We start from the raw sequence: 27,472 nt of genomic DNA on the forward strand, positions 1-27,472 counted from the left end.
TGGGTACCCGGCGGGAAGAGCCAAGCGCGGCAGCGGATCGCTTCCTGGATGCCGCCGCTGCTGGACAAAGCCGAAGCGGCGCCGCGGGCCGAGGCCGGCGGGTTCTCGGCCTGTGCCGGCGTCAGGCCCCCTCCCCTCGGCGGGGCTCGCGCCGCTCGGCGGCCCGCTGTCTCCCCGCCCGGCCCATGAGGCTGCTGTGGCTCTGGCCGGCGCTGGGCTGCCGCTCGCTGCCGGGGGCGGCGGCTCCCCTACAGCGCGGCCCGGGAGCCGGGCGGATGCCCCAGCGGGGAGCGGCTCCCGGCGGGAGGGCGGGGGCTGAGGGGCCCGATGCTGCTGCTGCCGCCGCCGCCGCCTGCGGGAGACGAGGCCCGTGCACCCCAGGTGAGCGGCGGGGCCACGGGGAGCGTGACGGGGCCCGCGGGTGGCGCCGAGCCTCGCCCCCTGCCCGCCGGCCCCTGTCCCCGCCAGGCGCTGCGGGATCGGGGCCGGGCGCCGCCGCTGTCTCCCTGTTTGCGGCCCAGGAGGCCGGCCCGGGCCCCTGGAGCCTGCAGCTGTCAGTTTCTTGGGCCCAGTCCCGCTGCGGTGCGAAAGCCCCCGGCAGCTCGGGCGCCCCGGCGGCGGAAATCCCGGACAGCGGCGGACAGAATCGAGGCATTGAAAGTCTCCCGTAAAACTCGCGGTTGAGCTGCACCCTGGTTTATAGCTCGCTCGGAGCTAGAGCTCAGCCCTGCACCTGGTGCTGGCTGCTGGGCGAGCCTCCCCTTCGGGGGCTTTCCGCTTTCCGCAGCCACTTGAGCTGCGGGGGAGGGGATGAAGGGGCAGGAGCTCCCAGGATGGGAGCATCCCTGGGCAGACTTCCTCAGCAGCCTCAAAGCAAGAAAAGAGCCCTGGTCCATGGGAGTCAGTGGGAAGTATAAGCACATGCATACGTTTGGTCAGGATCAGCACTTGAATCCCCAAACTGAAACTTTGGTCATGGATGTGTGTCGATTTGAACCTTAAATGAAAAGGAAAATGTGTGTTAATCTACTTGGATTTGAAATTTTGTTGGCTACTTCTGCAAAATATTTTTCCTTCCAATTTTCTACGCGAATTAAATGCTGGTGATAGGTGCTGGATTGAAAGTCTTGGGCTGGGTTTATCAACATAAGTAGGTAAAATAGGCAGACAATCCGAATTGCTGCCCTCAATCCTGCCAAGTATGTGTCTTCTCTGTTTTGGAAGGGCCCCCTTAATGGTTTAGTTTAGTATCCATGTTTGAACCAGTCCTTGACTTCTGAGACTGTCAACTAGTGTGTAGTGCAGGGGTGGGCAAACTTTTTGGCCCGAGGGCCACATCGGGGTTGGGAAACTGCATGGAGGGCTGGGTAAACAGCCAGGCCCCCGCCCCCTATCCGCTCCCACTTCCCGCCCCCTGACTGCCCCCCTCAGAATCTCCGATCCAGCTAACTCCCCCTGCTCCTTGTCCCCTGACTGCCCCCTGCTGGGACCTCCCGCACCTAACCGCCCCCCTAGGATCCCACCCCCATCCCAGTGGCCCTCAAACTTTTTTACTGGTGACCCCTTTCACACAGCAAGCCTCTGAGTGCCACCCCCCTTATAAATTGTAAACACTTTTAAATATATTTAACACCGTTATAAATGCTGGAGGCAAAGCGGGGTTTGGGGTGGAGGTTGACAGCTCGCGACTCCCCATGTAATAACCTCGTGACCCCCTGAGGGGTCCTGATCCCCATTTGAGAACCCCACCCCCATCCAATCCTCCCTGTTCCCCTCCCCTGACCGCCCCCCCCAAACCTCTGCCCCATCCAACCCCCCTGTCTCCTGACTGCCCCAACCCCTGTCCACACCCCTGTCCCCTGACAGGCCCTCCGGGACTCCCATGCCTATCCAACCCCCCGTTCCCTGTCCCCTGACTGTCGTCCCTCCCCCCCCCCCCCCCCCCCCCCCCCCCCCCCTCCCTGTCCCCCGGAACCCCCTGCCCCTTATCCAACCCCTCCTCCCCTGGTGCCCCCTTACTATGCCACTCAGAACGGCAGGACTGGCTTATTGGAAAGCCTGGGAGGTGGGTGGGCGCAAGCTGTGCTGCCCAGCAGGAGCGGCAGGCCAGAGCGCTAGCGGCGTGGCTGCGGGAGAGGGGGAATAGCGGGGGAGGGGCCAGGGACTAGCCTCCCCTGCTGGGAACTTAAGAGCCTGGCAGGACGGTCCCGTGGGCCAGATGTAGCCTGCGGGCTGTAGTTTGCCCACCTCTGGTGTAGTGTGATAGTGGTTTTTTCATGTATGATGTGTACACATGTCCATTAAGGGTACTGGCTTGAATACCAATTAATTACCCGCAGAACAGCCATCCTGTGGAAGTGAGTTTGTCACTACTTTCCAGGGCCATAATGGACTAAGGGCTTGTCTACACTGGCACTTTACAGCGCTGCAACTTTCTCACTGAGGGGTGTGAGCTGTAAAGCGCCAGTGTAGACAGTCCTACAGTGCTGGGAGCCGTGCCCCTTGTGGAGGTGGGTTTTTTGTGTAGCTGTGCCGCGACTACACAAGCGGCAGCGCTTTAACGTTGACAGTGTAGACTAGTCCTTAGTGAGTTGAAGGTTCTGTACCTAGTTGAGAGACAAGGTTGGTGAAGTAATATCATTTATTGGACCAGCTTCTGTTGGTGAAAGAGCCAAGCTCTCAAACTACACAGAGCTCTTCTTTAGGACCCAAGGAAGACCTCTGTGTAGCTCCAAAGCTTGTCACTTTCACCAATGATTCAATAAAAGATATTACCTCACCCAGCTTCTCTCTCTAATAACCTGGGACCAATACAGCTATAACAACAGTGCAAACAACTATTACCAGTTGAGTCATCTGTTCCACCCAAGAAAGATTTAGTTTGATTCTGCCTTTAAAAAATGAGTTTAAATCCATAAACCTTAAAAATGCCTATGTGCTGTTGTTCAACTTCTAATATAAATAATCCAGCTACTGACAGTATAAAAGGAACTAGTACAGTTATTTGTAATTATGGTGACAGTCTTGTAAAGATATATTTACAGAATCTAGATCACAGTAAAGTATTTTGATACTTGAGAGATCTTTTCTAGTTTGTCGTTTATTTAAAAAATAAAATAAAAAATGAAATTAAATAGCTTCTCTCAAAAGATAAATCTGACAAATCCTAAAAATGGAGACTTAAAGCAGATCTCCTTTCTTTTGTACTATAGGGACTGGATATTTCAGCATAAGAGTATGTACAATTACTTTACTTTTCATTCAGCAACATAGTTCAATATTTGGGCAGTAGGGAAGGAATTAAGATCTGATTTTTGTCTTACTGTTTATTTTTGTTTTATTTTATCTAATTTGATTAACATTAGATATGTTATCTACAAAAATTATGTATGCCATTTGATAATGGGCAGGAAACTATATTGTCTGCTTAGATTAGTGAGGTGGACATATGTTGAATACAAATCTTATTTTCCTAGGACTGAACAAACGAAGAATGATCTTTTTGTTTGTTTTTTTTGTAGGATGAATGAAATGAACCTGAGTTCGGTAGGGATGGACCAGCTGACCTCATCCTCTGTGAGCAATGCCCTGCCTGTCTCAGGAAGTCACTTGGGACTGACTGCATCACCCACTCACAATGCCATACCAGCATCAGGTAACTTGGAGAGTTGCAGGAAGGGCTGATTACTTGTCACTTGCTGTGTATTTGCATTTTGCATGACAGTTGAAAACCAAAGTAGTATAAGTGTGAAGTGCTCACAGCTGGATAGAGGCATCTGGGTTTGTCCTCTGAAGGCTGGAGTCCTCAGGGGGTGATATGATCACACACTTGAGCAGATCTGACATTTGATCTAGTGGTCAGAAACCACACTGTGGGAGAAAGAGACACCTGAAAGTTGCTGCTTGTGTAGACAAGGCAAAAGCAATGCTTTCTGTGGTAAGAATGGATGTGTCCCACACAGTTCAGTTAATTTTTGTTTTAATAGGGTATTAATGAGCTACCTGTCTCTCTCTCTCCTTTTGTGCTGCATTCATCATTGTGGCGTTTGAGTCCCTCGAAATATGAGCTGTTGCTGAGAAATCTGCCCCAGACTATGTAAAAAAGACGCTCAGATTATATTAAATGATAAAACACACCTCTTTTCTTGACAAGGTTTTCAGGAAGTTGCACAGAAGTGTCCATTACAAGTGAAAACATAATTGAGAATGAGACAGTATATAAAAATGCAGCTATAGGGCAGGAGGCCCAGCTAGATCTTAGCAGAACCCCAGATTCTAGAAGGGGTGATCTTTCTTCTGGGGATACTCTACCTGCCTCAGCCACTTGGGAAATGGAGCATGACCTGTCAGGGTAGAACCAGCCTCTGGGAGCAGCAGCAAGGCAAGGTGGGCCCAGCTAGGACTCCATGACCTCAATATCTGGATAGTCCCTTGACCCCAGCAGTGTCAGTGGACTGCTTTTTACAACTTGAACCCTGGACAGTTTCTGTCTTCTGATCAGTTGTTTGCTCCAGCATCCTCACAGTCCTTCCAGTGTCAGGCTTATCTCCCATGCCTTCCATAGTCCTGTACATCCTTCTTTCTCTCTTCTCCCCTTCTGTCTTTTTTACCTTCTCCTTTTGCTGTTTGTTCCATTCATTAACCCCTTTTGCCCCATCCCAGCCCCATAATAAAATTAATAAACAAAGTTTTGTACTAAAGAAAATGATACACAATTTAAAGAAACTTGAAATGAAAAAGTTAGTATTTTAACATTTTCTTAATTAACCAAAAACTTTCAAAAATGTTAAACAGAAAAGCTCTAACTGCTAACAATAAATACAACCATAATACTTGCATGTACTTGTATCTTAATAAATCAGTAAAAATTACATGTTGGGAGTTCACCAGAATAAAAATCTGCAGTTACAGGGAAAAGGCAGATGTAGAACATGCTTTAGGAAACTGGGTTCTGTTTATCCCTCAGATTGCTCCTGGCGGCATTCTAAATATGCACATGAAAGCTGAGACCTTTCATTATACTAACTAGGGGAAACCCCTATAATAGATAATATGTAAATTCACATAGCTAAGTCCATTGTGTGTGGTTTTGGCTGCATAACTCAGGGATTCCAAGGATAGAAGGGACCATTGTGATAATCTAGTTTGGCCTAACTCAGGTGATAGAACTTCTCCAAAATAAATCCTAGAGCATATTTTTTAGAAAAACATCCAGTCTTGATTTTAAAATTGCCAGTGATGTCACCAATATCCTTGGTAAATTGTTCCAATGGTTAATTACCCTCACACTTAAAAATGTATGACTTCTTTCCACTCTGAATGTGTCCTGCTTCAGCTTCCAGCCATTGGCTCGGGTTATACCTTTATCAGCTAGATTGAAGAGCCCATTATGAAATATTTGTTCCCCAGTTAACGGTAATGGGAATTTTGACTATATTCCTACACTGCACTAAACCTGTAAGACTTTAGTAAACATTTGTCTTGGTTACATGCTCATTAAACTTACATAGTTCCACTGAATTTTAATGGGCATTTTCTTCTTGCAGGCTTGCCTGTTGCAATTCCAAACTTGGGCCCCTCCTTGAGTTCCTTGCCCTCTGCCCTATCTCTGATGCTCCCAATGGGTATTGGAGATCGAGGAGTGATGTGTGGTATACCAGAGAGAAACTACACCCTACCTCCACCACCTTATCCTCACCTGGAGAGCAGCTACTTCAGACACATTCTACCTGGTAAGTAGTATAGCTCTGAAGATTGAAGTTGAGATAGGAGAACACCTGAAGAGCTACATATCTCTTTTTTTTCCTTCTGTGCCTACTTAAGACTGTGAAAGAATACTCTGCACGGTATTCCTTATGAAAAATTCCCTGGGTTCTTCCTCAAGTCTAATACATCTATTCTACATCTATATTAAGTGCAGAAAATTATCATATCATTTAATGCAATTGCCCTTCCATTGGAGAGGTGGTGGGGTTCTGAAGGTTGCCTGGGCCGTTTTCTGCCCTATTTTCTGCACAGCCTGTGGGGAGGGCATGGTGCAAAGGGCCGCTGCCCCCTTCCCGAAAGCTGTGCTCCACCTCCTTCCCCTTAACAGAGTGCTGAAGGGCTGTGCTCCCTCTGTTTTGCTGAGGCTTCCCAGCTTTTCATAGGCCTCAGCATGGTGACCATATACTCCACATAAGGCTGGCTTGCCCTGAACAGCCAGCACAGGTGCTGGCCTCCTGTCCCTACAGTGCACCGTTGGCAACTCTCCTGAGACTGTCTGCGAGGGTGCTGGGTGGCTGGTGCTGATGGGCAGGTCTACTAGGATTCAGGTTCTTATATCGGGCTGTCAGTCCCTAGCACAAAAAGGTTTAGGATTGCTGAAGAAGAGGTGGTGACTTAGCCCTTAGAGAAAAGAGCAAATGCCTTCATGTTACTCTTGAATGATGCTCTCCCAGCTGATCCAGGAGTTGAATTGATGGGTTCTGGAGGAAGAACTGCAGCCAGACATATTGACTGATACAGATGATTGAAACAAGTGTATAAAATATATATTTTAAAATAAATGGGTAAATCCTGAAGGAGTTCCTCCAGTTTCTTTAATCCTAACACAAAGATATGGGTGTCATCACATGGTATGAAATGTTCAGTTCCACTAACAGTCTTTTGAAGACTTTGTTGAGATGTTCTTATTTATAAGAAAGCAAAGCATACTTACACCCAAACTGCCATGTAAACTCTTTCTGACTCCTTGTACTATGAAGTCTGGGTCAGGTGTTGCCAGAGGCTCAGCCATCCTGAGTTTATCAGATTAATAGAGCATTTGCATTGGTGGATGGAAACTAGCAGAGGTGACTCATCATAATTTTACAAATTTAAACTGCACCTATATTGCCACTGGTAAAGGTGTATGGTGGTCGCATATTTCTTTGTGATTGGGATGTTTCAGAATTGCCAAGAGTTTGTGTTTGCAAGACTTACCTGAGTCTTGTCTTAATTTAATTGAAAATAAATGGGCATGTTTAAAGGAAACTGCAGACTCATAAGGTATCCAGACCTTAATAAAGTGTGATGAAATGGATTGCAGTTGTGGATTGTTTATTACTGTTTGAAAATTGATATTGTAAACTCACCCTCTCTTCTTTTTTTCCTTTTCTCCACCTCTTCCCTTTCATCAGGTATTTTATCTTATTTAGCTGACAGACCTCCACCTCAGTACATCCACCCCAACACTATAAATGTCGATAGCAATTCAGCTTTATCTGTCTCCAATAATCCTTCAGCCCTAGATCCCTTCCAGCCCAGTGGAACTGTGGGACTGGAACCAGGCATTGTCTCCATGGACTCTCGTGCAGTGAACACACATGGTGCTCAAAGCCTGCACCCTAGTGACAGCCATGAGGTAGCACTGGATACCACAATCGCTATGGAGAGTGTTTCAAGGGTAACCAGTCCAATATCTACTGATGGGATGACTGAGGAGCTTACGATGGATGATGTAGCTGGGGATCATTCACAAATCCCAAATGGCTCCCGGAATCATGAACCATTAGCTGTGGACACGGTAGGCAGTAACTTGGCTTCAGATGCAGTGGGTCATAGTGGTGTCATACCCATTCATGGTAGCACTTTGGAGCTTCCTGTTGTCATGGAGCCTGACCACATTGCAGGCCGGGTAAGCGGTATATCGGACAGCACACTAAATGACTCCATACATACTGTGTCCATGAGCACCAACTCTGTGAGCGTGGCGCTCTCTACCTCACACAACCTAACTTCCCTGGAATCTGTCTCCTTGCATGAAGTGGGCCTCAGTCTCGAGCCTGTGGCTGTCTCTTCCATAAACCAGGAAGTAGCCATGGGGCCAGGCCATGTGGATGTGTCTTCAGACAATCTTGCCTTTGTACCATCATCTCTGCAAATGGAAGACTCCAATTCAAACAAGGAGAATATGGCTACCTTGTTTACCATATGTGAGTGTGCAGGTGTGCTTGCTTCTGCCTCTGGGTAGCATTTATCATGTAACTGTTATAAGGGGTGAGAATATCAAGACTATTGCAGCGAGCCTAATAGACGTCTTTTGGTGGGGGGAACCTGTTAAGACCATTAAGCAAACCCACAAAAGCTGGAAAATGTGCAGTTGAGGATTAAATCTCCCAACAGCTAGGCATAGTGGGTCACGATTTTAACATCATTCTGTTGTATGTGTCTTCTCACTTTGCCTGGAGTTTGGAACCTTAATCGTTACCCTGTGAACTTTTTGGCTTTTGTGGATTTCTTGACCTTTAAGAAATTTATTGCAATTTTTTAATTTGACAAGTTTTAATTACATCACATGTATATATCCTTGATTATAACATAGAATGACTTGTAAAGAGCCATGAGAAATGAGGCACTCAACAGAAAATCCAGAAAGGAGGGGAAGGGACATTCTTCTAACTTTTTTCCAATGACCCCTATAAAAGGGTTTTTGTGTTTTGAGGCTAACTGATCTTTCAAGAGGAGGAGTTCGGGACTTGCTGTAGAGCCTGCCATCCCTCCTGGACTGCCTGAAGGGTAGTGCTTGAGATGATCACAAAGTTCATTTCCTGTGGTGGAGATCTGTGTCTGTCTTGTACTTCTATCACCTGTCTGGCTGGCTTGCTGCCACTTAACTGTGAGGCTGGATTTTAATATGAAGGCCTTTAAATTTCAATATCATGGTCATAATCTGGTATTCATCTTTCTCTGTCCTACTACACCCCTTCAGAATCCCCGATCGACTAGTCATGCATTTGAAGAAGAAACACATTTAGTTTAAAAATCTCCACATTTTGCATGATTTTATGTGCATGTAAAGATTTTTTTTAATCGGATCTCTCTGATATCAAATGATTGTAAGGATTTGACAAAGCATAAATTGATGGCATTGCTGAACGCTACTCTTGTTTGTCTACACTGCCCAAGAAAGGTATGTTCTTATTTCGGGTTAGCTAACCTGGGGTTGAAACAGTGGTGTAGACACAGCAACTGTTTTTAACTGGGGTTAGCAGCTTGGTATGGGCTTTAACTTGAGCTGCTAACCTCAGTTAAAAGCAGAGTTGCTATGTCTAAACCGCTGTTTCAACCCCAATTAGGTAATGCAGGTTAGCTAACCCAGATTAAGAGCACACCTTTTTTTGGCAGAGTAGACGTCTTACATTTTATTGTAAAGAATAACTTCCCATCTGAAAGCTTTATTTTAGCTTTTCATTTTACTTCTGAATAAAATGAGTTTGTGGCCAGATACATGAAAGTAAGGAGGGAAGAGATTTTTTTCTAGTTACTTTAAGCGTGATTTCTTTTCAGTGTTTACTGTGGGAGATTGGTGCCTCTTTTCAGTACCTCCATTTTACAAATGGGGAAAATACAAAGCACACACCAAGGCTAATATCTACTCACATCTCTTGAGGCTAAAATTATTATTTGTAAAATACTTTGAGATTCTCTAGATAGGAGTACTAATGTTCAGATAAAGTATGGGCAATGAATTTTCTCATCCATTCCACTACGAGATGTAGATGTCCAGTTTTTTTTTTAAGTTAATGTTGCCATTCTAAGTGTTCTACTTTGTATTTTCATTCATTTCCATGCTGTCTTTCGGTTTTTGAACAAGGGGCTGTTTCACATTATCAACCCGTTACTGCAGTTGCTCTAAACATGAGTGTCATACTTACGCATTAATCCATTCTAATGTCAGCCCTACGCACTCATCCATCCAGCAATGGATATGGATGTGATTTATATAGTCATTCAATATGTATTTCATATAGGGCCACGTTATGATACCATTATTCATTTTGGGGGCAGACCATCAGCTGGTATAAATTGTCATAGCTCTGTTGACTTTATGGGAGCTGTGACAGTTTATACCAGCTGACCACCTGCCACACTGAATATACCTAATACCACAATTAGTCCTACTGGAGTTGGTGAGACCACTTGGGGAGGTACTACTCACTCTGAGTAAGGCTATTGCAGTTTGACCCATAACACATTAATTCCAGGATGCACACACAAATCTGCCATTGTTTAATTCGTATGTAGCATTTTTCCAGGTGAAGAGATGAGGTATTATGGAGGAGTGAAGATTGTCAGCTCTGTTCATAGTGAAGTAGAGCAGCAAGCTCTTTATGTGACAGTCAGTCATAGTGTTAAATACTTCTCCCAATTGTATTTAAAATGGATGGAAATAATTTTCAGTAGTGTTCTATAGAGATTTATGTTTAGTGACAGCTATTGGAAATTACTCCACTGAATGCTCTTGGGGAAAAAATTTCCATTCCTTTCACTGGCATTCCATCAATTCAATTTTAGTGATAGACTTCACACACTTTAAATATATACCAATATGTCCCTCTACAGGGGTTTCAGTTTCTGCTGGAGGGAAGGTGTTCGGGTGACAAGATCATAGACAGGAAGCTTAAAAAAAATCCCTCTAAGATGGTGGTGAAATGGAAGAATCCTGAAGTCTTAGCCTCCCTTCACTAAAAAATTCTACACACATGAGCAGTCTACGTGTTACTTGTCAGATGTGCTGGATATGCAAGTCAGAAAGATGGCTAACTGCCAGTATTTTCTAACTGCCAGAAAATCTTACTCCACCTTTGATTTCAAATGAAGCTGCTTTTTCTACCACTTGAATCAGTACCAGTAAAAAGGATGCTGCAATAAGAACTCTGCTCCAGTTTTCTTGCTGATGCATAAGGAAGAATAGACTTCCTTTTCCATTAGTATACTGGATATGCAGGGATAAGATTAGAAAAACTTGTTAAAGTCAGTAAAGTAGGCAGAGGCATCGCAAAGCAAATCTGTGTGGCGTAAGAAGGGTCCATTTTTACATAGTAGCTCTTCTGACTAAAACTACATATTAATCTTAATGAGGTTAAAATCCAATGAAGCTGATGAGTTACCAGTCAGAATAAACCTATAGTCTGATCCTGGTAGGATTTCTCCATTCCCAGCTCTGTCATAGGTTTCTTATATGACTTTGGACAAGGCCCTAATTTCTCTTGCTTCCATTCACCACCTATAAAAGGGGTATAATAGTACTTCCTCCCACCCTATGTCTGTCTTGTCTAATTGGATTGTAAGCTCTTTGGCAGAGACTATCTCTTACTGTGTGTTTCTAGAGGGCTGATCTCAGTGAGGCCTTGTGTCATTGGGGCCTTCTTGGTGTTACTGTAATACAAATAATAAATAATACCTCACTGATCTGTGTTGTCCTTTTTCTACACCCACAGGGTGCACGCTGTGTGACAAGGCCTACCCATCAGACTGCCCAGATCATGGGCCTGTAACTTTCATTCCTGACACCCCAATAGAGAGCCGAGCCAGACTTTCTCTCCCAAAACAGCTTGTTCTCCGGCAGTCTATCATGGGACCTGAAGTAGGTAAGGAAGATCTATTTATCATATATCTCTACACATCAGTAAAACAAACCCCAGTGGTATTAACATAGTTATGGGACACAATAGGAAAGGGTCTACACATTAAGAAGGTGACTCCAGAGGTGTTCCCCTCAGACAGTCACCATGATTACTTATAGTGTGCAAAAGAGTTTTGGTTTGTGGCCATGTTTTTGGGCTTTGCCTAGACTAGGGTTTTAGGGTGGCTTATTAAATGTGTTAGCTAACACATTGGATAGTCTTGTATAGACAAGGCAATGTGTATTTTACAATGTGCTAAAATGGTCGAATTGAAGGCTGGAGCAAAGCCTAAGCTTCAACTCGCCCTGCTTAGCACATGTTAAAGTATATATTGCCTTGTCTGCACTAGACTTTTCTGACGTGTTTGCTAGTGTGTTGTAACATACTTTTAATGTCTAGTCTAGCAAAACGTTAGCGCAGGAGATTTGTTTCTCTTTAGTAACCATTCAGCAACAAATAGGTCCTGCAGTATTCCTGTCTAGGCAAAATATATTCTGTTTTCAATGCTGGAAATGTTGCACAGCCACAATAAGTAAAGTATACATGTAAAATATAACTTTAGACTTACATATTTCATTCAAGGAGGTATTTAGTCTCTTTTGGAAGAGATTGTTGATGTGTGGAAGAGTAAGGAGCCAGCATTTCTGAAAGAAGGCTCCATTCAGATCAAACAAGATCCAGGTGGTGTAAATCTCCATAGCTCCATTGAAGTCAAAGAAACTAGACCGACTTACACCAGCTGAAGAACTGACATGTTCTCTCTTGACCAGTACTGCCAGTCCTTCCCTATCTTGAGTCTTCTTTTTTGAGGAAGATTATCAAAGAGATTATCTGCGACGAGGCAGCTCTAGCAATAATGAGTCCTAACTTTCCTAATACCAGTCAGTTTGGTTTTAGACCTGAATATGGTATAGAGGTTGTACTAATTGTGTTGGAAGATTATCTCCTGGCAATGGATAAAGATCAGGTTTCCAATATGCTGCTATGGTGCTAGACCTACTAGCAACTTTAGTACTGTTGATGTACCAGCAGACCCTAGCTGGGTTGATTGACTTGCTTTTGAGTCTGTGCAATCCATTTTTATTTTTGGGGAAGCCACCTGGGGTGTGTGGGGAGATAGTATTGGATGATTGCTCATCTGCTTTAAAAATTCTCTTTTATTGGGTTTTATTAAGTCATCCTTCCTGGTTATTAGGTAGTTAAGGGAGTCAGTGAAGCAGACTGGCTCTGTTACCTTCAGTATGTGGATTACACCCAGATTTAGGACTCCATGTCATCAAATCCAGACACTGCAGTTAAGTAACTTTCCCAGTGTCTGGCTGAAACTGGAGCTTGACAAGAGCTAGCTGCTTGAGGTTTAACTTAGACAAGACAGAGATACCAATTGTAGTTTGGGGGAAACAACCAGAAGAAACAGTGGAGTTGATATCTGACCACTATTCATCAGTTAGGGCTGGTCTACACTGGGAATTTATATCGGCATAGCTATGTCTCAGAGGTGTGAAAAATCCACACCCCTGAGAAACATAGCTATGTCAACCTAACTTCTGGTGTAGACAGCAAAGGGCGACAGAATTCTTCCATTGACATAGCTACCGCCTCTTGGGGAGGTGGGTTACCTGTGCTGATGAGAGAACCTCTCCTGTTGTTGTAGATAGTGTCTACAAAGAAGTGCTAGAGGCACAGCTGCAGTTGTTTAGTGTGGACATACCTTCAGGTTTGCAGTCTGGGGGTCTTGCTGAATCCCTAGCTGCTGCTGGGTGTTCTGGTAGTAGAATTGCTCAGATGCCGCCTTTTCCATCTGCACTTTGCAGGTTGATTGTGACCTTCCCTTTAGATGTGGATCTCGTTATTATAATCCATGTTTTTGTCACTTTAAGATTGGATTATTGCACTGCACTCTCCAAGGGTCTGAAGACTAGTTGGAAACTTCAGCTAGGGAAGCTGGTTTGCTTAGTGATGCTTCTTGTTGGGAACAGATTACCCTTGTGCTCTGTGAGCTTTCCGCTTTGTTCCTGGAAGCCATCAAATGTATTGGTGTGGGGCTATAAATATAAATGTTTAATAATAATAATATGGATACAGGAATTTCTCTGCTCATCACAGAAATAAATTTGCCTCTGATGAGAAATGCAGAAGCTACTTAACAGTGCCCAGCAACAATTCTGGCAATTTATGGGGATTAGGTAGGCTAAATTCATGGGAATTAGGTAGGTACTGAAATGATAATTTTCTGGTTCTGCAGAAAATGCCATAAAATCTTTAATAGGCATAAATGGTCAGGACCTTAGTTTTACAGCTCATCTGAAAGTAATGAGTTGCTTTAGAAAACAAAAATAAATATTGTAATTAGAACAAAATGGCTCCCAGGGGTGTTGTATGATGGCGGTGGCTCTTGTTTCTATAATAATTGTATCCCATTTGTGGAACACAAGGTTTTATGGTCTGATGCCCAGGTATAACCCTCAGAACATTATCTCACAAACATTGCATCTTTTAGTTGTGTTTCACTTGTTGTTTAAATAATTGATTCTGCAGTCAGTGCCTTTCTGCTGATAGGTGTGTGGACTCGGGAGACCATTCCTGTGAGGACTTGCTTTGGACCTCTGATTGGGCAACAGAGTCACTCTTTGGAAGTAGCGGATTGGACAGACAAGGCAACCAATCACATTTGGAAGGTCAGCGTATGTCATGTCTCCCTAAATCTTACGTCAGTGTCAAAACTGCCAGTGTGGTAGTTTTAACTGTGACTTGAATGCTCTCTTCTCTTTACCCCATCCCCAAATCAAGGCTGTTTTTGTGGGGGGGTATATGTATATGATACCAGCTATGAAATATGGCCTTTGTCAGGTGACTAGTGACAGCTGATATAATACAATGCACTGACAGTTAAACTTGTAACATAATGGAACATTCTGTAGTCTAGGGCTAGGTCCTGGAGTGGGCTACTTGTGATGACCAATATTCCATAGTATTGCACGCTGAGTTCTCATTTGTATTCCTGGAATCAGTACTGTTTTATTTGGTTACATTGCAGACTGTGTGGAGTCCCCACCAAAGCGATAGGTCATTTGCTGTAGGAAAGCACTTAAAACCTTTAGTTTTCCTTTCTGGGCCATCCATAAGTGTCACCAAGGTTTCCTGATCTCTCAAAGTCAACTGATTCTGACACCCTTGATTTTCTAGCACCAGCTCTGTCACTCTTGACTTTCTAATACCATCAGCTCTACACGTGGCAGTCAAGTGCTGAGGATCCAGCAGTGCAGGTCCAGGAGAAACGCATGCAGTGGGATTCAGTGCCTAGTTTAAATGGCTCAGAGGTCTGCAGATCTATCTAGAATGACCAAGTCTGATGCTGAAATCCTAGCACTACTGATTCTGTGTTTATAGGGGACACTGTAATCCCTGATTCTTTGGTGTCTACTGAGTCATCACTCCCAAATCTGGGTCTCTGGTCCCAAAAATGTGTTTTCCCTCCAGTGTCAGATACTTAGTCTTATATAAATAGTACCCAGAGGTGATGTCTGCTGATGGTTTACTTGCAGGAGGATCTGCAAGATAGTTGAATGAGGATATAGGTATTCCTTTTGTGGGAGTCCCTCTAGACAAAATCAGTAGAACTGTTTCTGTAACCAGGTCAGGGTTCTTAGTAGGAACTGCCATGAGCTTTCTTAGCTAGGGTTTCAGAGCAGAGATGTCCTTGTGCCAAGATACCCTCAGCACTGAAACCTTGGAAACTATTCCCTGGCCCAGACTGAGGTGGCTCCCGTACCGACTGAGGTGGCTCCAGTGCCTACTGAGTCTCAGGCTAGGTCTACGCTACAGCGGGGGTCCGACCTAAGATATGCAACTTCAGCTACGTGAATACCGTAGCTGAAGTTGCGTATTTTAGGTCGGCTTACCTGGCGGTGAGGACGGGGGAAAGCCGACCGCTGCCGCGCTGCCGCCGACTCCGCTGCCGCCTCTTGCCGAGGTGGATTTCCGGAGTCGACGGCAGAGTGATCAGGGATCGATTTTACCGCGTCTTCACTAGACGTGGTAAGTCGATCCCCGATAGACCGATTGCTACCCGCCGGATCGACGGGTAGTGAAGACATACCCTCATTCAGTGCTGAAACTCTGGGAATGAATACAATTGCTAATCCAGTGCTAATGTCCTGACTTTGAAACTATCCAAGGCCATTGGTACCCAGAGACAGTTAGGTTCCAAACACCAGTATCAATGCTTTGTTCTGAAGACAAGCCACAAAAAGCTTTCCTGGAGTCCACACCCCTATCATCTGCTGATGCTGGATAACTGGTTCTGCCTGCTTCTCCTGTTTATGTTCAGACAACTGCGTATTGACAGCTCTGAGATTCCAAGCAGCAATGCTTTATTATTTAAAGAAAAAAAAAAGTGGCAGCCTCTCCAGGACCATGCTGCCTTTGCACCAGAAGTCTCAGTTCTGATTAGATTGAGCCATCTGGTGCCATGTCTTTGGAATCGATGCTACTGCATTGCCAGGAAGACCTTGGATTTTCATCCTCTGTGTAGCAGGCAATCTGTGTCAGGTGCAGGTCCTTTAAAAGTGTTTTCATATTGTTTTAAACTTATCTCCAGTCTCAGTGCCCAGTGGGAAAGCACTTAACTTCTAAAATTGGGATTCTCAGCTGACATTAAGAACAATTCCTTGGGATCGTTGATGTGTTTGCTATTCCTTGGCTAGTCAGCACATGGCAATTGCTACCAATAAGGTGACATGTCTATGACCGCCATAAAACTGGTTGGTTACAAAGGCACCACTCTTTCTTGACAGTACTCTCACCTGAGACACTTATGCCTCAGGTTATTTAAGGTGCAAAAGACAAAGGTACCACATGCTTTTTTGTGTGTTATTGGAAGGAGTAAATAACTCTTCCTTATTTACTTTCTCCACACCAGTCATGATTTCACAGAGTCCTAACGCCCAGATTCCAGTCTGAGCCCGGAAGTCTACACTGTGACCCAGAGCCCGAGCCAGCTGGCATGGGCCAGCCCTGGGTGTCTAACTGCAGTGTAGACATTCTGATAGTGATCTCACGAGTGTTCCCTCCAGTCCATACATCTTTTTTGCTTTGGGGTTGGAGTCTTGTTTCACAAAGTCCTTGGGACCTTTGGTTTGTTATTGGTCAGAGTATCATTTTGTACCGTGCACCTGTGACGACAGCAATACTCATAGCCATAGCTACACCACACAGATTTAGTGAGGTAGAGGTCAGATGGCCTATAAACTGTAGTCCATATGGGAAAAATGATTTGATTAGTGTCCTTGGCTCAATTTCCAGTCTCAAGTCATCTCTATTTTCATCTCATACTGGCGGCTAACTTGTCTGTATTTCCCCAAATATCCCTTATGCCCTAGTGAGGACTTGCACATGTTCATTCATCTGGTAACATCTAACATATTCAGCTGATCCAAAGGCAGCATCCATTGCATGTCTTATTGTTTTGTTTTGTTTTGTTTTTTTTTTTCATAGAATTTGCAAAGCTGTTACTCAAAACTCTGTAGGTGTCTGCATCAAAAAAAATTCTCTCTTACTGAGGTCTAATCTGTAAGAGTGAAATGCTGTAACTTCTTTTGACCTGCCACGTAGTTTTACCAATTTTGTATTCCTTGTTCACCTAGAACTCCTCAGCCTGTCTTTCTAGAGTATTTGTACTGCTTGCTAATCTCCACCAGCAGTAGTATGCAGAGGCTACTCAAAGAAGAGAGAGGTTACTTACCAGCCATTGTTCTTCAAGAGTCTCAAATCTGCATATTCACTCTCCATCTCTCCACTACTTCAAATTCTCAGATCAAGAATTCCAAACTTAGGGAAGCAGCTGAGGGATAGATGGGGCCACTCCCATTTTTATACCCTTGGAACCCTCCATGATGGGGAGGGAGGGTGAATGGCCCAAATCAACATTACTGTAAAAATTTCCCACAGCTTGATGCCAGGAGGCACCAGTCCGACAAGGGTGACTATGCAGAGGTAACACTCTTGAAGAATATCAGTTAATTCAGGCCAACAAATCATTTTAACCTTCATTCTGGTGTACACACTTATACCCTCACTTACCTCCCTGCAATCTTTTTTCGCATTTTAATGTTCTTAGATGTGATGAAAAATGAATCATATTCATTCATTAATGTCTATCACAGGGGTCGGCAACCTACGGCACGTGTGCCAAACACAGCACGCGAGCCGATTTTGAATGGCACGCAGCTCCCTGCCGTGGTCCCGGACCCCAGCCCCATTCAGCCCCCCCGCCCACCGCTCTCCCCTGCGGAGGCGGGAGGCAGAAGCTTGGTTCTGCAGCAGCCAAGCTCCCCCCCCCCCCCCCTCCTTCCCCCAGCAGTGCTTTCCTGCCCCCCCCCTCCGTCCCTGTGCCAATCAGCTGATGGCCCTAGCAAGGGGAAGGGGGAAGAGCAGCAGCGTGCACACAGCTCCGTAGAGGAGGCAGAGAGAGGTAGGGACGGAGCCTGGGGGAAGGGGGTGGACCAGGGCATATCCCTTCCAGCCCCCTGCCATAAGCCGCTCAGAGCAGGGGGCTGGGAGCACCCCCACGAGCCGAGCACCCCAGCCCTCTGCCCTGAACCCCCCACCCCCCCACACACACCCCGCCAACCCCCCACCCCCCCACCCCCCAGGTCTGGGGTCCCGGCCATAGGCCCTGCTCAGCCCGCTGCCGGCCTAGGTGAACAGAACCCCAGGCTGGCAGCGAGCTGAGCAGGCTGGTGGCGTAAGATCAGCATTTTAATTTAATTTTAAATGATGCTTCTTAAACATTTTGAAAACCTTGTTTACTTTACATACAATAGTTTAGTTATATAATATAGACTTATAGAAAGAGACCTTCTAAAAACATTAAAATGTATTACTGGCATGCAAAACCTTAAATTAGAGTGAATAAATGAAGACTCAGCACACCACTTCTGAAAGGTTGCCTACCCTTGGTCTATCAGATAAACCTTTGTTAACTGCAGTTACTGACTTATCTAAAAAGTATTTAAAAATACAATGGTTAATATTTGAGCTGTGTGGAGCAAGTAGCTGGAGAGAGTCACAAGATACCACTGTTCCTGAAGCTTGACCTGTTAGAAAAGCAGATGAAAATATTTCTGTCAAAAGCCTAAATGGGAGGGAGGAGGAGAAAAATATTCAAATAAATGAGCAGATTTAAGACTAGTGATTGTGGTGTCAGGCATCACCATATGTCAGTCTCTAGCTTGGTCCGCAGGGGTCAGGATGTTTGTGCTAACCTGGGGGAGGAGGGGTAGGCGCGGGAGGGATTTGTGCTGTTGTGGTGGTGGCTCCCATTAGGAATATGAGGTCCCAATGGTGTTTGACTCTTTTCTCTCTACACCAAGGATGTGGGATTGTTGCAAGGCCCGTTAGATGGAGGGATCAGGGAACTTCTGTGCAAGGTACAGTGTTGCCCTCTGAGGTTGAAGACCAGCTCGGAGAAGAAATGACATTAAATGACTTCCTGTAGCTTAGGTGCCCCTATATTGTTATGGCTTGGTTCACCATTGGGGGCAGCATGGGCAAGACACAGTGAAGTCAGATGGCAGTTGTGTGGGAGGTGTTTTGCTGGAACGGGCGCCTTGCTCAGTCTGGGTAAGCAATTCCTCTCCTAAAGAAAGGGATGAGCTCTGACCAAAGTCATTGCCACATATTATCCTGACACTGTTTGTTTTGTTTTTTTCTGTCAGATGTACCACAATGGCGTCCTGGAGTTCTACATCATTACAACTGATGAAAATGAGTGTAACTGGATGATGTTTGTACGCAGAGCCCGGTGAGAGCTATGTTTACCCAGCTTGAGCAGATTTGGACCCTATGGTGTCTTTTTTTTTTTTTTTTTTAAATAAAGACTATGTATTATTTGTACTACCATAGTGCATGGGAGCCCCATGCACCTATGGACCAGTATTCCATTGTGCTAGTCACAGTACAAACACAGAACAAAAAGACAGTCCCTGCCCCAAAGAGCTTATGATCTATGATAAGGCAAGAGACAACAGATGGATACAGACAGATGCGGGGTGGGGGAAAGAGGCGGGGTTTGAAAATAGACCAGACAGACACAGGGTGAGGGTGGGGGTAGAACACAAGTAGTGTGAATGTGTTGGTGGCAAATGTCATGTTAATTCCATTATTTGTTTGTTTGGAAGGGGTTATTTACAAAGGGGTCAACTAAATGGAAGGAAAAGGGAAGGTGAGGGGTAGGGGTACAGGGCAGGGGAGTAGGGGCAGGTGTGGAGTGAAGCTGGGGTGAAAGAACTGTGAGGGAGGGGGAGGGTTGGCACAAACAGCCAGTCCCCTTAACTCTGTGTGACTCTAAAGTCTGCCCATGGCCTAGAGAAATTTTGAAGAGTGAATGTGCAGCCCACTGCAGTGGCTGCCCTATGTAATAATTAAAGAGTGGTGCTGAGTGAGCCTTTGAGGGATTTCTAGGAAGCTGGGATTGTTGATAGGAGAAAATCAGTAAAGCGGCAAAAATCAGTAAAGTGGCAAGCAAGAGGCTGGGCAGGGTATTATGGGGGGTGAACTAATTATATGGTAAAGCATCACTCCGAACCTGTGAATTGAATCTAGCCATTTGTCCTTTTAAGCCTTTAAAGAAGAAGCCAGCTGCTTCTTTTGTGAATATGGTGGTCTATTGTTCTCTTCCCTTCCTCACACTTTTTAAAATAGATCTGTTAAGATGGCATTTGCTTGCTTTTTTGCTTTACTGATCAGATGCTCCCAGGTACTGCAATGTGGGCCAAGACCATCCTTTTGTTCTGGGGTTCACTGCCTTTCTCCTAATCCCTACTGATAGCTGTGCCTTTTTCTCTGCCTGGGAGTCTGCAAGGAGAGCTGTGCAAACTGATGTTAATATTGCCCCATGAGTGGGTCAGTAGGAAGGATATAATAATTTCCCTATTACTCTATGAGACAGAGCCGGTCTCCTTTGTAATTCATTTCATCAGGCTAGTGAGCAGGAATCAAGAAGTTGCTCCTGGCGTTGGGTCTTCTAGCAAAGTGGTGCAGTGCTGCTTGCATGTTCTACCATTGATCTGCAAGGCCAGCAAGACACTATTGCCTCCTGGAAAACTTTGCAAGTGCTTTAAATTCAGCTATTTCTGCTTATTAGGGCAGGTCTTCACTACCTGCCGGATCAGCGGATAGGGCTCGATCTATCGGGGATTGATTTATCGTGTCTCGTCTAGATGCGGATAAATCGATCCCCGAACGTGCTCCCTGTCGACTCCGGAACTCCAGCTCACGAGAGGCGGAAGCGGAGTCGACGGGGGAGCGGCAGCGGTCGACTCGCCGCTGTCCTCACGGCCAGGTAAGTCGACCTAAGATATGTAGCTGAAGTTGCGTATCTTAGGTCGACACCCCCCCAGTGTAGACCAGGGGGCTCAGACTCATTTTGTATTTCTCTTTCCTTGCCTTTTTTATTAGGGGCATTAGCATGAGAAAGGATCTTAGTCTCTTAAGAGGTCATCTGCTCGTTTCCCACAGTTTGCTCTCTGTGATGTCAGTTATTTTCACAGCAACCAATTGTGATGTCACAAATGCTTGATGACTTTATAGGGGACTAAGCAATAGGAATAAATGAGCTTCATTTCATCATCCCTAGTAATAAAGAATGAGGGAAGTGATAGAATGGCAGTTGAGAAGAAGTGTTTCTGAAATGAAAATTCCCCACAGGATACTGAGAGTTCTTTAAGGAGATTCCATTGTCTTTTAGTACTACTGATAGCTTTGCTTTTTGTTCCCAAGCTGACAATTTTGAAAGGTGTTTAAAGTCTCCTTTGTTGGTATAGGAATCGGGAAGAGCAGAATCTGGTAGCTTATCCCCACGATGGAAAAATGTACTTCTGCACCTCGCGGGACATCCCTCCTGAACAAGAGCTTCTCTTTTATTATAGTCGGGATTATGCTAGACAGATTGGTAAGAAGACAGGCACGTTTATTTGCTTTTACAGATAAAGTCGAACTTGAGCTCCCTTTTATATGCTGCCTCTGGGCTGTAAATTGGGATTTCCTTAAGTTTTTTTGTCAGTGCTTGATAGTGAGTGGTATTGTATTCCTATAAATTCCAATTCACTATGTGTAAATAACAGATTCTTCACCATTGCTGGAGCAGCCCTTTAATTTCTCTCTGATCAGAATGAAAAGATTTCATATTCCAATGGGACAAAGAGTTGTTTCTCTATCATCCATAACTTGGGAGAGGCAATAATATGATGTGTTAGATTCTCCAGATTTTGGGTGGTCATAACCGGTATTGGTGTAATGCTCTTCATAGTTTAAATTTCCACATAACAAATTATGGTGAACTTAGCGCTTACAGAAGGATCAGGGCACTGAGCTAAACTATTTGTATAGTACCAAATGCAGTGCAAGCTTCCCTTCATCTGCATGGCTTAGTTGAGAGCCATATAGATGCCAACACTGATTAACAAGAAGGGAACTCTAGGTCGACCTTTAGTTTTCAAGCAGCAGGAACCAGGCACAAAGGAGGAGAGACTGTTGCTTGTTCATTGGACTTCAAGGGTTGGAGGATGCCGCCGGCCCATAATTCTGTTAGATCAAAATCTAAAGTCCTTACCCAGGTGTATTTAACCTTTATTGAGGAAAACTCCCATTGAAATTAAGTTAAGAACTGAATAAGATCTACCAGAATTTGGCTCAGTACTATTACTGCTATTAATATATTGTATTTATATAATGCCTTTCACCCAAGGATCCCAAACACATTACAAAGGTGAATAAGAATCAGTATCACCCTTTTACAGATGGGGAAACCGAGGCACGGAAACTTGTTCAAGTAGCACAGCAAGTGACTGAGTCAGTGAAAGAATTCTGATTTCCCAGACCTTTATCTGTTGAGCTTATTAATTCACTTGAAGTGCAGTTCATCCATCCTGTAGCATATGAATAACTTTAGTTGGTGTTCCCAAGGTTCTTGGGTAGAACAGGTACCATAACCCACTGTAGTCTGTTGATACCCTTTGAAGCAAGCATAAGGCTCAATTTAACAAGCTGTAGAAAAACCACGCCACTTGATTTTAAATTGGGGAAGGTATGCAGCCATGTTATACAGTCGGCCAGCAAATGTTTTGAGTGTGTGAAGGAATGGCGTCTCTAATCAAAAGAAATGCTTTTGGGTTATAGGTGTCCCTGAACACCCAGATGTGCATGTCTGTCACTGTGGAAAGGAATGCACTTCCTACACAGAGTTTAAGGTCCATCTGAGCAGCCACATCCATAACCACCTCCCCAGCCAGGGGCACAGCAGCAGCCATGGATCGGGCCACAGTAAGGAAAGGAAGTGGAAATGCTCCATGTGCCCCCAAGCTTTCATTTCTCCTTCCAAACTTCATGTCCATTTCATGGGACACATGGGCATGAAGCCACACAAGTGCGATTTCTGTAGCAAAGCTTTCAGCGATCCCAGCAACCTCCGGACTCACCTCAAGATACACACAGGTAAGGCAGATGGTCTGAGTCACACTTTAAGATGCCATTTCACAAAGAGTGTTGTTTGAATTGAAGTAAACTTACTGCTGGCAAAAGGTGCCCGAGTATCAGCCCCAGAGACTGAAATCCTTTGTTCATTCACAAAATAGGCCCTATACATACAGCAGCAATGCAGACTTACCCCAGCTACTGCCTCTACATGCTTCGGCCTTGGCCTGGAAGGACTGTCTCTCTCTCCAGGTACTTATAAGGCCTCCAGCACCTTAGTATCCAGGAACTGCCTATGGAGTGAGAGAGTAACAGTCCAGGTCCATTCAGTTCTTGACCCTATGAGCTGAGACTGCTAACATGAGTGCCAGTTATGTTGGGGGTTTTGTGATGTGGACACCTATCCACTAGGAACTGGACTAAGACCCACCATCTCATTTCCATGTACACTGCTGGACACTTGTCAGGTGGTAACTGACAGTAATCCACCTGCGCCAGCTTTAACTCCTCAGTCACTGGTTTAATCACATTGAGGGACATAACCAAGCCTTTATCCAGACTCTTCAGTCCTCAGAGGTTAAATCTAAATAAGCTGTCAGCCTGTGGATGGCACCAGTTATATTGATTGAGGTTTATGGCTTCAGCCCTAAATCCTAGGATCAGTTACTTTGCTCTGCATGATAGGACTATAGGAGCCACAAAGTAGGCTTGTTTACTATATACACTTTTTTTTAAGGCAGGAAATTGAAAGGTAAATATCTTTGCAGACTGCCTTAGTTAAATGGGTACCGGGTGGTGGTAATAATTCCCAATTCCTATATAGCACTTTTCATCGATATAGCTCAGAGTTTTTGAAGTAAGCATCATTATCCCCATTTTACAGATGGGGAAACGGGAACAGAGTGGTAAAGGTATGTAAGAACATAAGAATAGCTATATGGTGCAGACCAATGGTCCATGTAGCCCAGTATCCTGTCTCCTGACTGTGGCCAATTCCAGATGCTATGAACAGAACAGGGCAATTATCAGCTGATCCATCTGCTGTTGTCTAGTCCCAGCATCTGGCAGTCAGCTATCTTGGCTAATAGCCATTAGTGGACTTGCCCAAGGTCACCCAGAAGGCCAGTGGCCAAACCAGGAATAGGAGCCAGGCACTGTTCGAGTGTTCAGTGTCCCAATTCTTAACCCTGAAATACCAGTCTTAAGATCCAGTACTGAACTCTTAATGACAGCACTCTTACAGTTAGAGGACTTTCCATTCAGATGTACCCCAACGTGCTTAAAATATTTGATTATACAAATTGTTCATTAGATTTACTTTATTTATGTTGCAACTGCAAAAACCTTTTGGCTGAACACAGCATCTGGGTGTCCTGCCTCTTTATAAAGCTCCCAGCTCTGGAGTGATTGAATTGAGCTCAGGTGTCAAATTTTGATTTCTTGCATGGCTAGCCCAGACTGTTGTTTTAATAGGTCATCATGCTGAGATTGGAACAGAGCTGCAGGAATAGACAGGTGAATTCTTAATCTGTTTCAGGGAAAGATTTTTCTGTAGTGAATGATGGGTTTTTTTTTTGCAGACGTCATTGTCACTCTGTGTGTGTGCAATTTTAGGTCAGAAAAATTATCGCTGTGCCCTCTGTGACAAGTCGTTCACCCAAAAGGCTCACCTGGAATCGCACATGGTCATCCACACCGGGGAGAAGAACCTGAAGTGCGATTACTGTGACAAGCTGTTCATGCGGAGGCAGGACCTCAAACAGCATGTACTCACCCACACACAGTAAGTGATCTTAAGTATGGCAGCTAACCAACAGGAAGTCTAGACCAGGCCTATGGAGTAAACAACAGATCTGGACAATATAGAATACTTTGTGGATTTAAGAGAAAATAAATATCACTCTAGGTTATGGGGAAGTGCATCTTGATCGACTCTAGGATGGCTGTGGTGTTGGCCATCTGTTGAGGATGGAATATTCTGACAGGAAAGCTACCATTGAACCTTCTAAGGCTTCTGCAAAATTTGCTTTTCTTACTACAGAGAAAACCCAAATCATCCTGCTTGCATTGTGTAATAGTATTCTCAACCCTCAGTTGTGGGAAGGAAGGTAATCCACTGATTTTTGTCCCTAATTCTCAGCTGAAAACTCTCCAAGTTCCAATGTGACCATGCAGAATCAGAAATCATGCCACAGCCTCACTAGCATTCTCACATATCAACTCCTCGTCCCAGTCTTTGTCCAACCAGTCCCAGTCTCCACCCTGGGATTCTCATCCAGTCTGTCTTCCCCTGCCCCCTGAGCTCGTCTGAATCTAATTCCTCCACCCATCCCCCTCCCACTTCTTGTCCTTTCTGCATTTGTCAGGCCGATTTATTCTCCAGTGTCTTGAGATAGCAGGGGAGTACTGGACAGCACAGGGCAGGCAGTCTCCCTGCTCCCAGTTCTGGTATCACAGCAGCTGGCCATGAGCACCAATGCTCAGCCCCCCAGCAGCCCTGGTATGGAGCAGTGCAGACAGAATCTATAGAGCATTTAGCTGCCAAACTCTTAATGCGTCTACTGAACAGAGATTTTTTCAAAGAAATAATTTGGCCAAATTTGGACAGTTCCTGGGAACAACAGGCCGATCCCTGGTACCAGGGTAACTATACTGCCAAATTTCAAGTTCCTGCTCCAGCATCGAGTTTTGGTTAACGAAACTGTTCTGGTCAATGAATTCTACCCTAGAAGAACTTTATCCTGATTTATAACGAGGCTATACCGTTGTTGGCCCTAGTGGATTTATTGCCACTGTGACAAAGCAACCTACACTAAGGATATGTAGCCTTTATATGCACACAGTGGCTCGTAAACCTTGTGCAGTTGTCTCACCCCGTATGTGAAATCATTTTCAAACTGGTTCCTTTAAACTAGGAAGCACATTATAACAGTGATTAAAGTAACCCCGTCTCCCCATACTCCTCTAATCACTTAAACAAGTCCTGTCAATTATAGTTGCTGTGTATCATGAGGAAAACCTGACTTTTTTTTTCAATCCCTTGTAGAGAACGGCAGATCAAGTGTCCCAGGTGTGACAAGCTGTTCCTGAGGACAAATCACCTGAAGAAACATCTCAACTCCCATGAAGGAAAGAGGGACTATGTGTGTGAAAAATGCTCCAAGGCTTATCTAACCAAATACCACCTCACTCGCCACCTAAAAATCTGTAAAGGCCCCACATCCAGTCTCTCAGCCCAGGAAGAGGAGGATTCAGAGGAGGAAGAACTAATAGAGTCAGTGAGGACTGAAGACTGTAGGATTAACAGTGGAGTGTATGCAACAGATGACTCACTCTCTGGACATAAGTGACGAAAGATGGAGGAAAACTTTAGATGTAAAATTGGGGAGGAAAAGTCACTCCCCTTTCCCCAAGCATCATGTTTTTATCAATGAAACATTATATCCCTATTTAATAAGCCCTATGGCTAAAACTCTGAATGAGAATGGATGACGCACTTATCTGTTGACAAGGAACAGTTTCCAGTAAGGAGATCATAAAAATACACTGTGCACAGACTGACTCTTGTCTTTCATATATTTTGCTCATAAACACTGACAAAGTTACCTTGCTCCATTCTTTGGATGGAAGAATCATGAAACAAAAATGTGATTTAGTTACCATAGGAACCTGTGAGCCAACAGTCTTGAATTGCCAAAGCCATGAAAGTATGTTGGGGATTTAAAAGAAAAATGATTGTGTATTTTGACATTTTAATTCAAAGGGTTTTGTGTTCTCTCTCTGAGCAACAGTGCATAGTACCAAGCATTCAAATTCTCAGCTTTCCTTCTAGAAGTACAAATTAAATGCTTTGGTTAAAAAATAGTGAAATCAGTACTCCATGTGGATAAAGCAATTACCTGACCACAAAAATGGTAAAGGAGACCAACATTTGGCTTTCAGCTAAGTGTTGCCTTTTAATTTCCAGTTCAATAGGAGATGAGGCATGTAGTGATCCTACTTAATTCCACATGTTCTAAGTTTTGATGGGTTTACTTGGCTTTCAGACCACCAGAGGCTTGAAATTGTCCAGATAGTATATATTACTCATTACTAAGCTGTAAATCTTAGCCACCTGAAGTGCTGGTGATGATGGGAGGGTTTGCTGCTAATGTATTTATGGAATGAAAATCTGTTTTCCTTTTGGAAAAATTAAAATGTGGCTCTTTTCTAATGTGCTTTTCGAGACCATAATGGAAAAATGTAGATCCTCACTCTGTGTGTCAACATTGCCACACTCCTAACCCAATTCTGCCGTTGTAGGGGTTGCTGGTAGGAGCATTCCTCATCAGAGGGGAGTACTCTCCCCATGCATTTAAAGAGCGTACACAAATGTTATTTTGAAAAACTGTCCTTTCATAGCCAGTTTAAAAAAATGGCTGCTGAGAGCCTGTAAAGCAGATTGAATTTAACATAGAGCATGGCAAAGGAAGCACTTCGCAAGTAATCGAGAAGAATCATAATACAACCCCCTGCTCAAAGCAGGACCAATCCCCAACTAACTCCTCCCAGCCAGGGCTTTGTCAAGCCTG

The 27,472-nt window shown here is 44.6% G+C and overlaps 1 protein-coding gene across 1 annotated transcript; it reads left to right on the forward strand.

The window, feature by feature from the left end:
* The first annotated feature begins 111 nt into the window (after positions 1-111).
* PRDM4 (PR/SET domain 4) lies at positions 112-27,109 on the forward strand. The gene is made up of 11 exons (XM_026657513.2): positions 112-381; positions 3,522-3,655; positions 5,547-5,732; positions 7,161-7,955; positions 11,244-11,393; positions 13,989-14,107; positions 19,148-19,233; positions 21,254-21,381; positions 22,608-22,922; positions 24,516-24,684; positions 25,948-27,109. Exons 2-11 carry the CDS (start codon positions 3,523-3,525, stop codon positions 26,249-26,251), a joined length of 2,385 nt encoding a protein of 794 aa, XP_026513298.1. The 5' UTR covers positions 112-381; position 3,522; the 3' UTR covers positions 26,252-27,109.
* Positions 27,110-27,472: the final 363 nt, after the last annotated feature.

Source organism: Terrapene carolina, unplaced genomic scaffold (assembly GCF_002925995.2).
Source record: "Terrapene carolina triunguis isolate 2854851 unplaced genomic scaffold, T_m_triunguis-2.0 Scaffold247, whole genome shotgun sequence".
NCBI classification, from domain to species: Eukaryota; Metazoa; Chordata; order Testudines; family Emydidae; genus Terrapene; species Terrapene triunguis.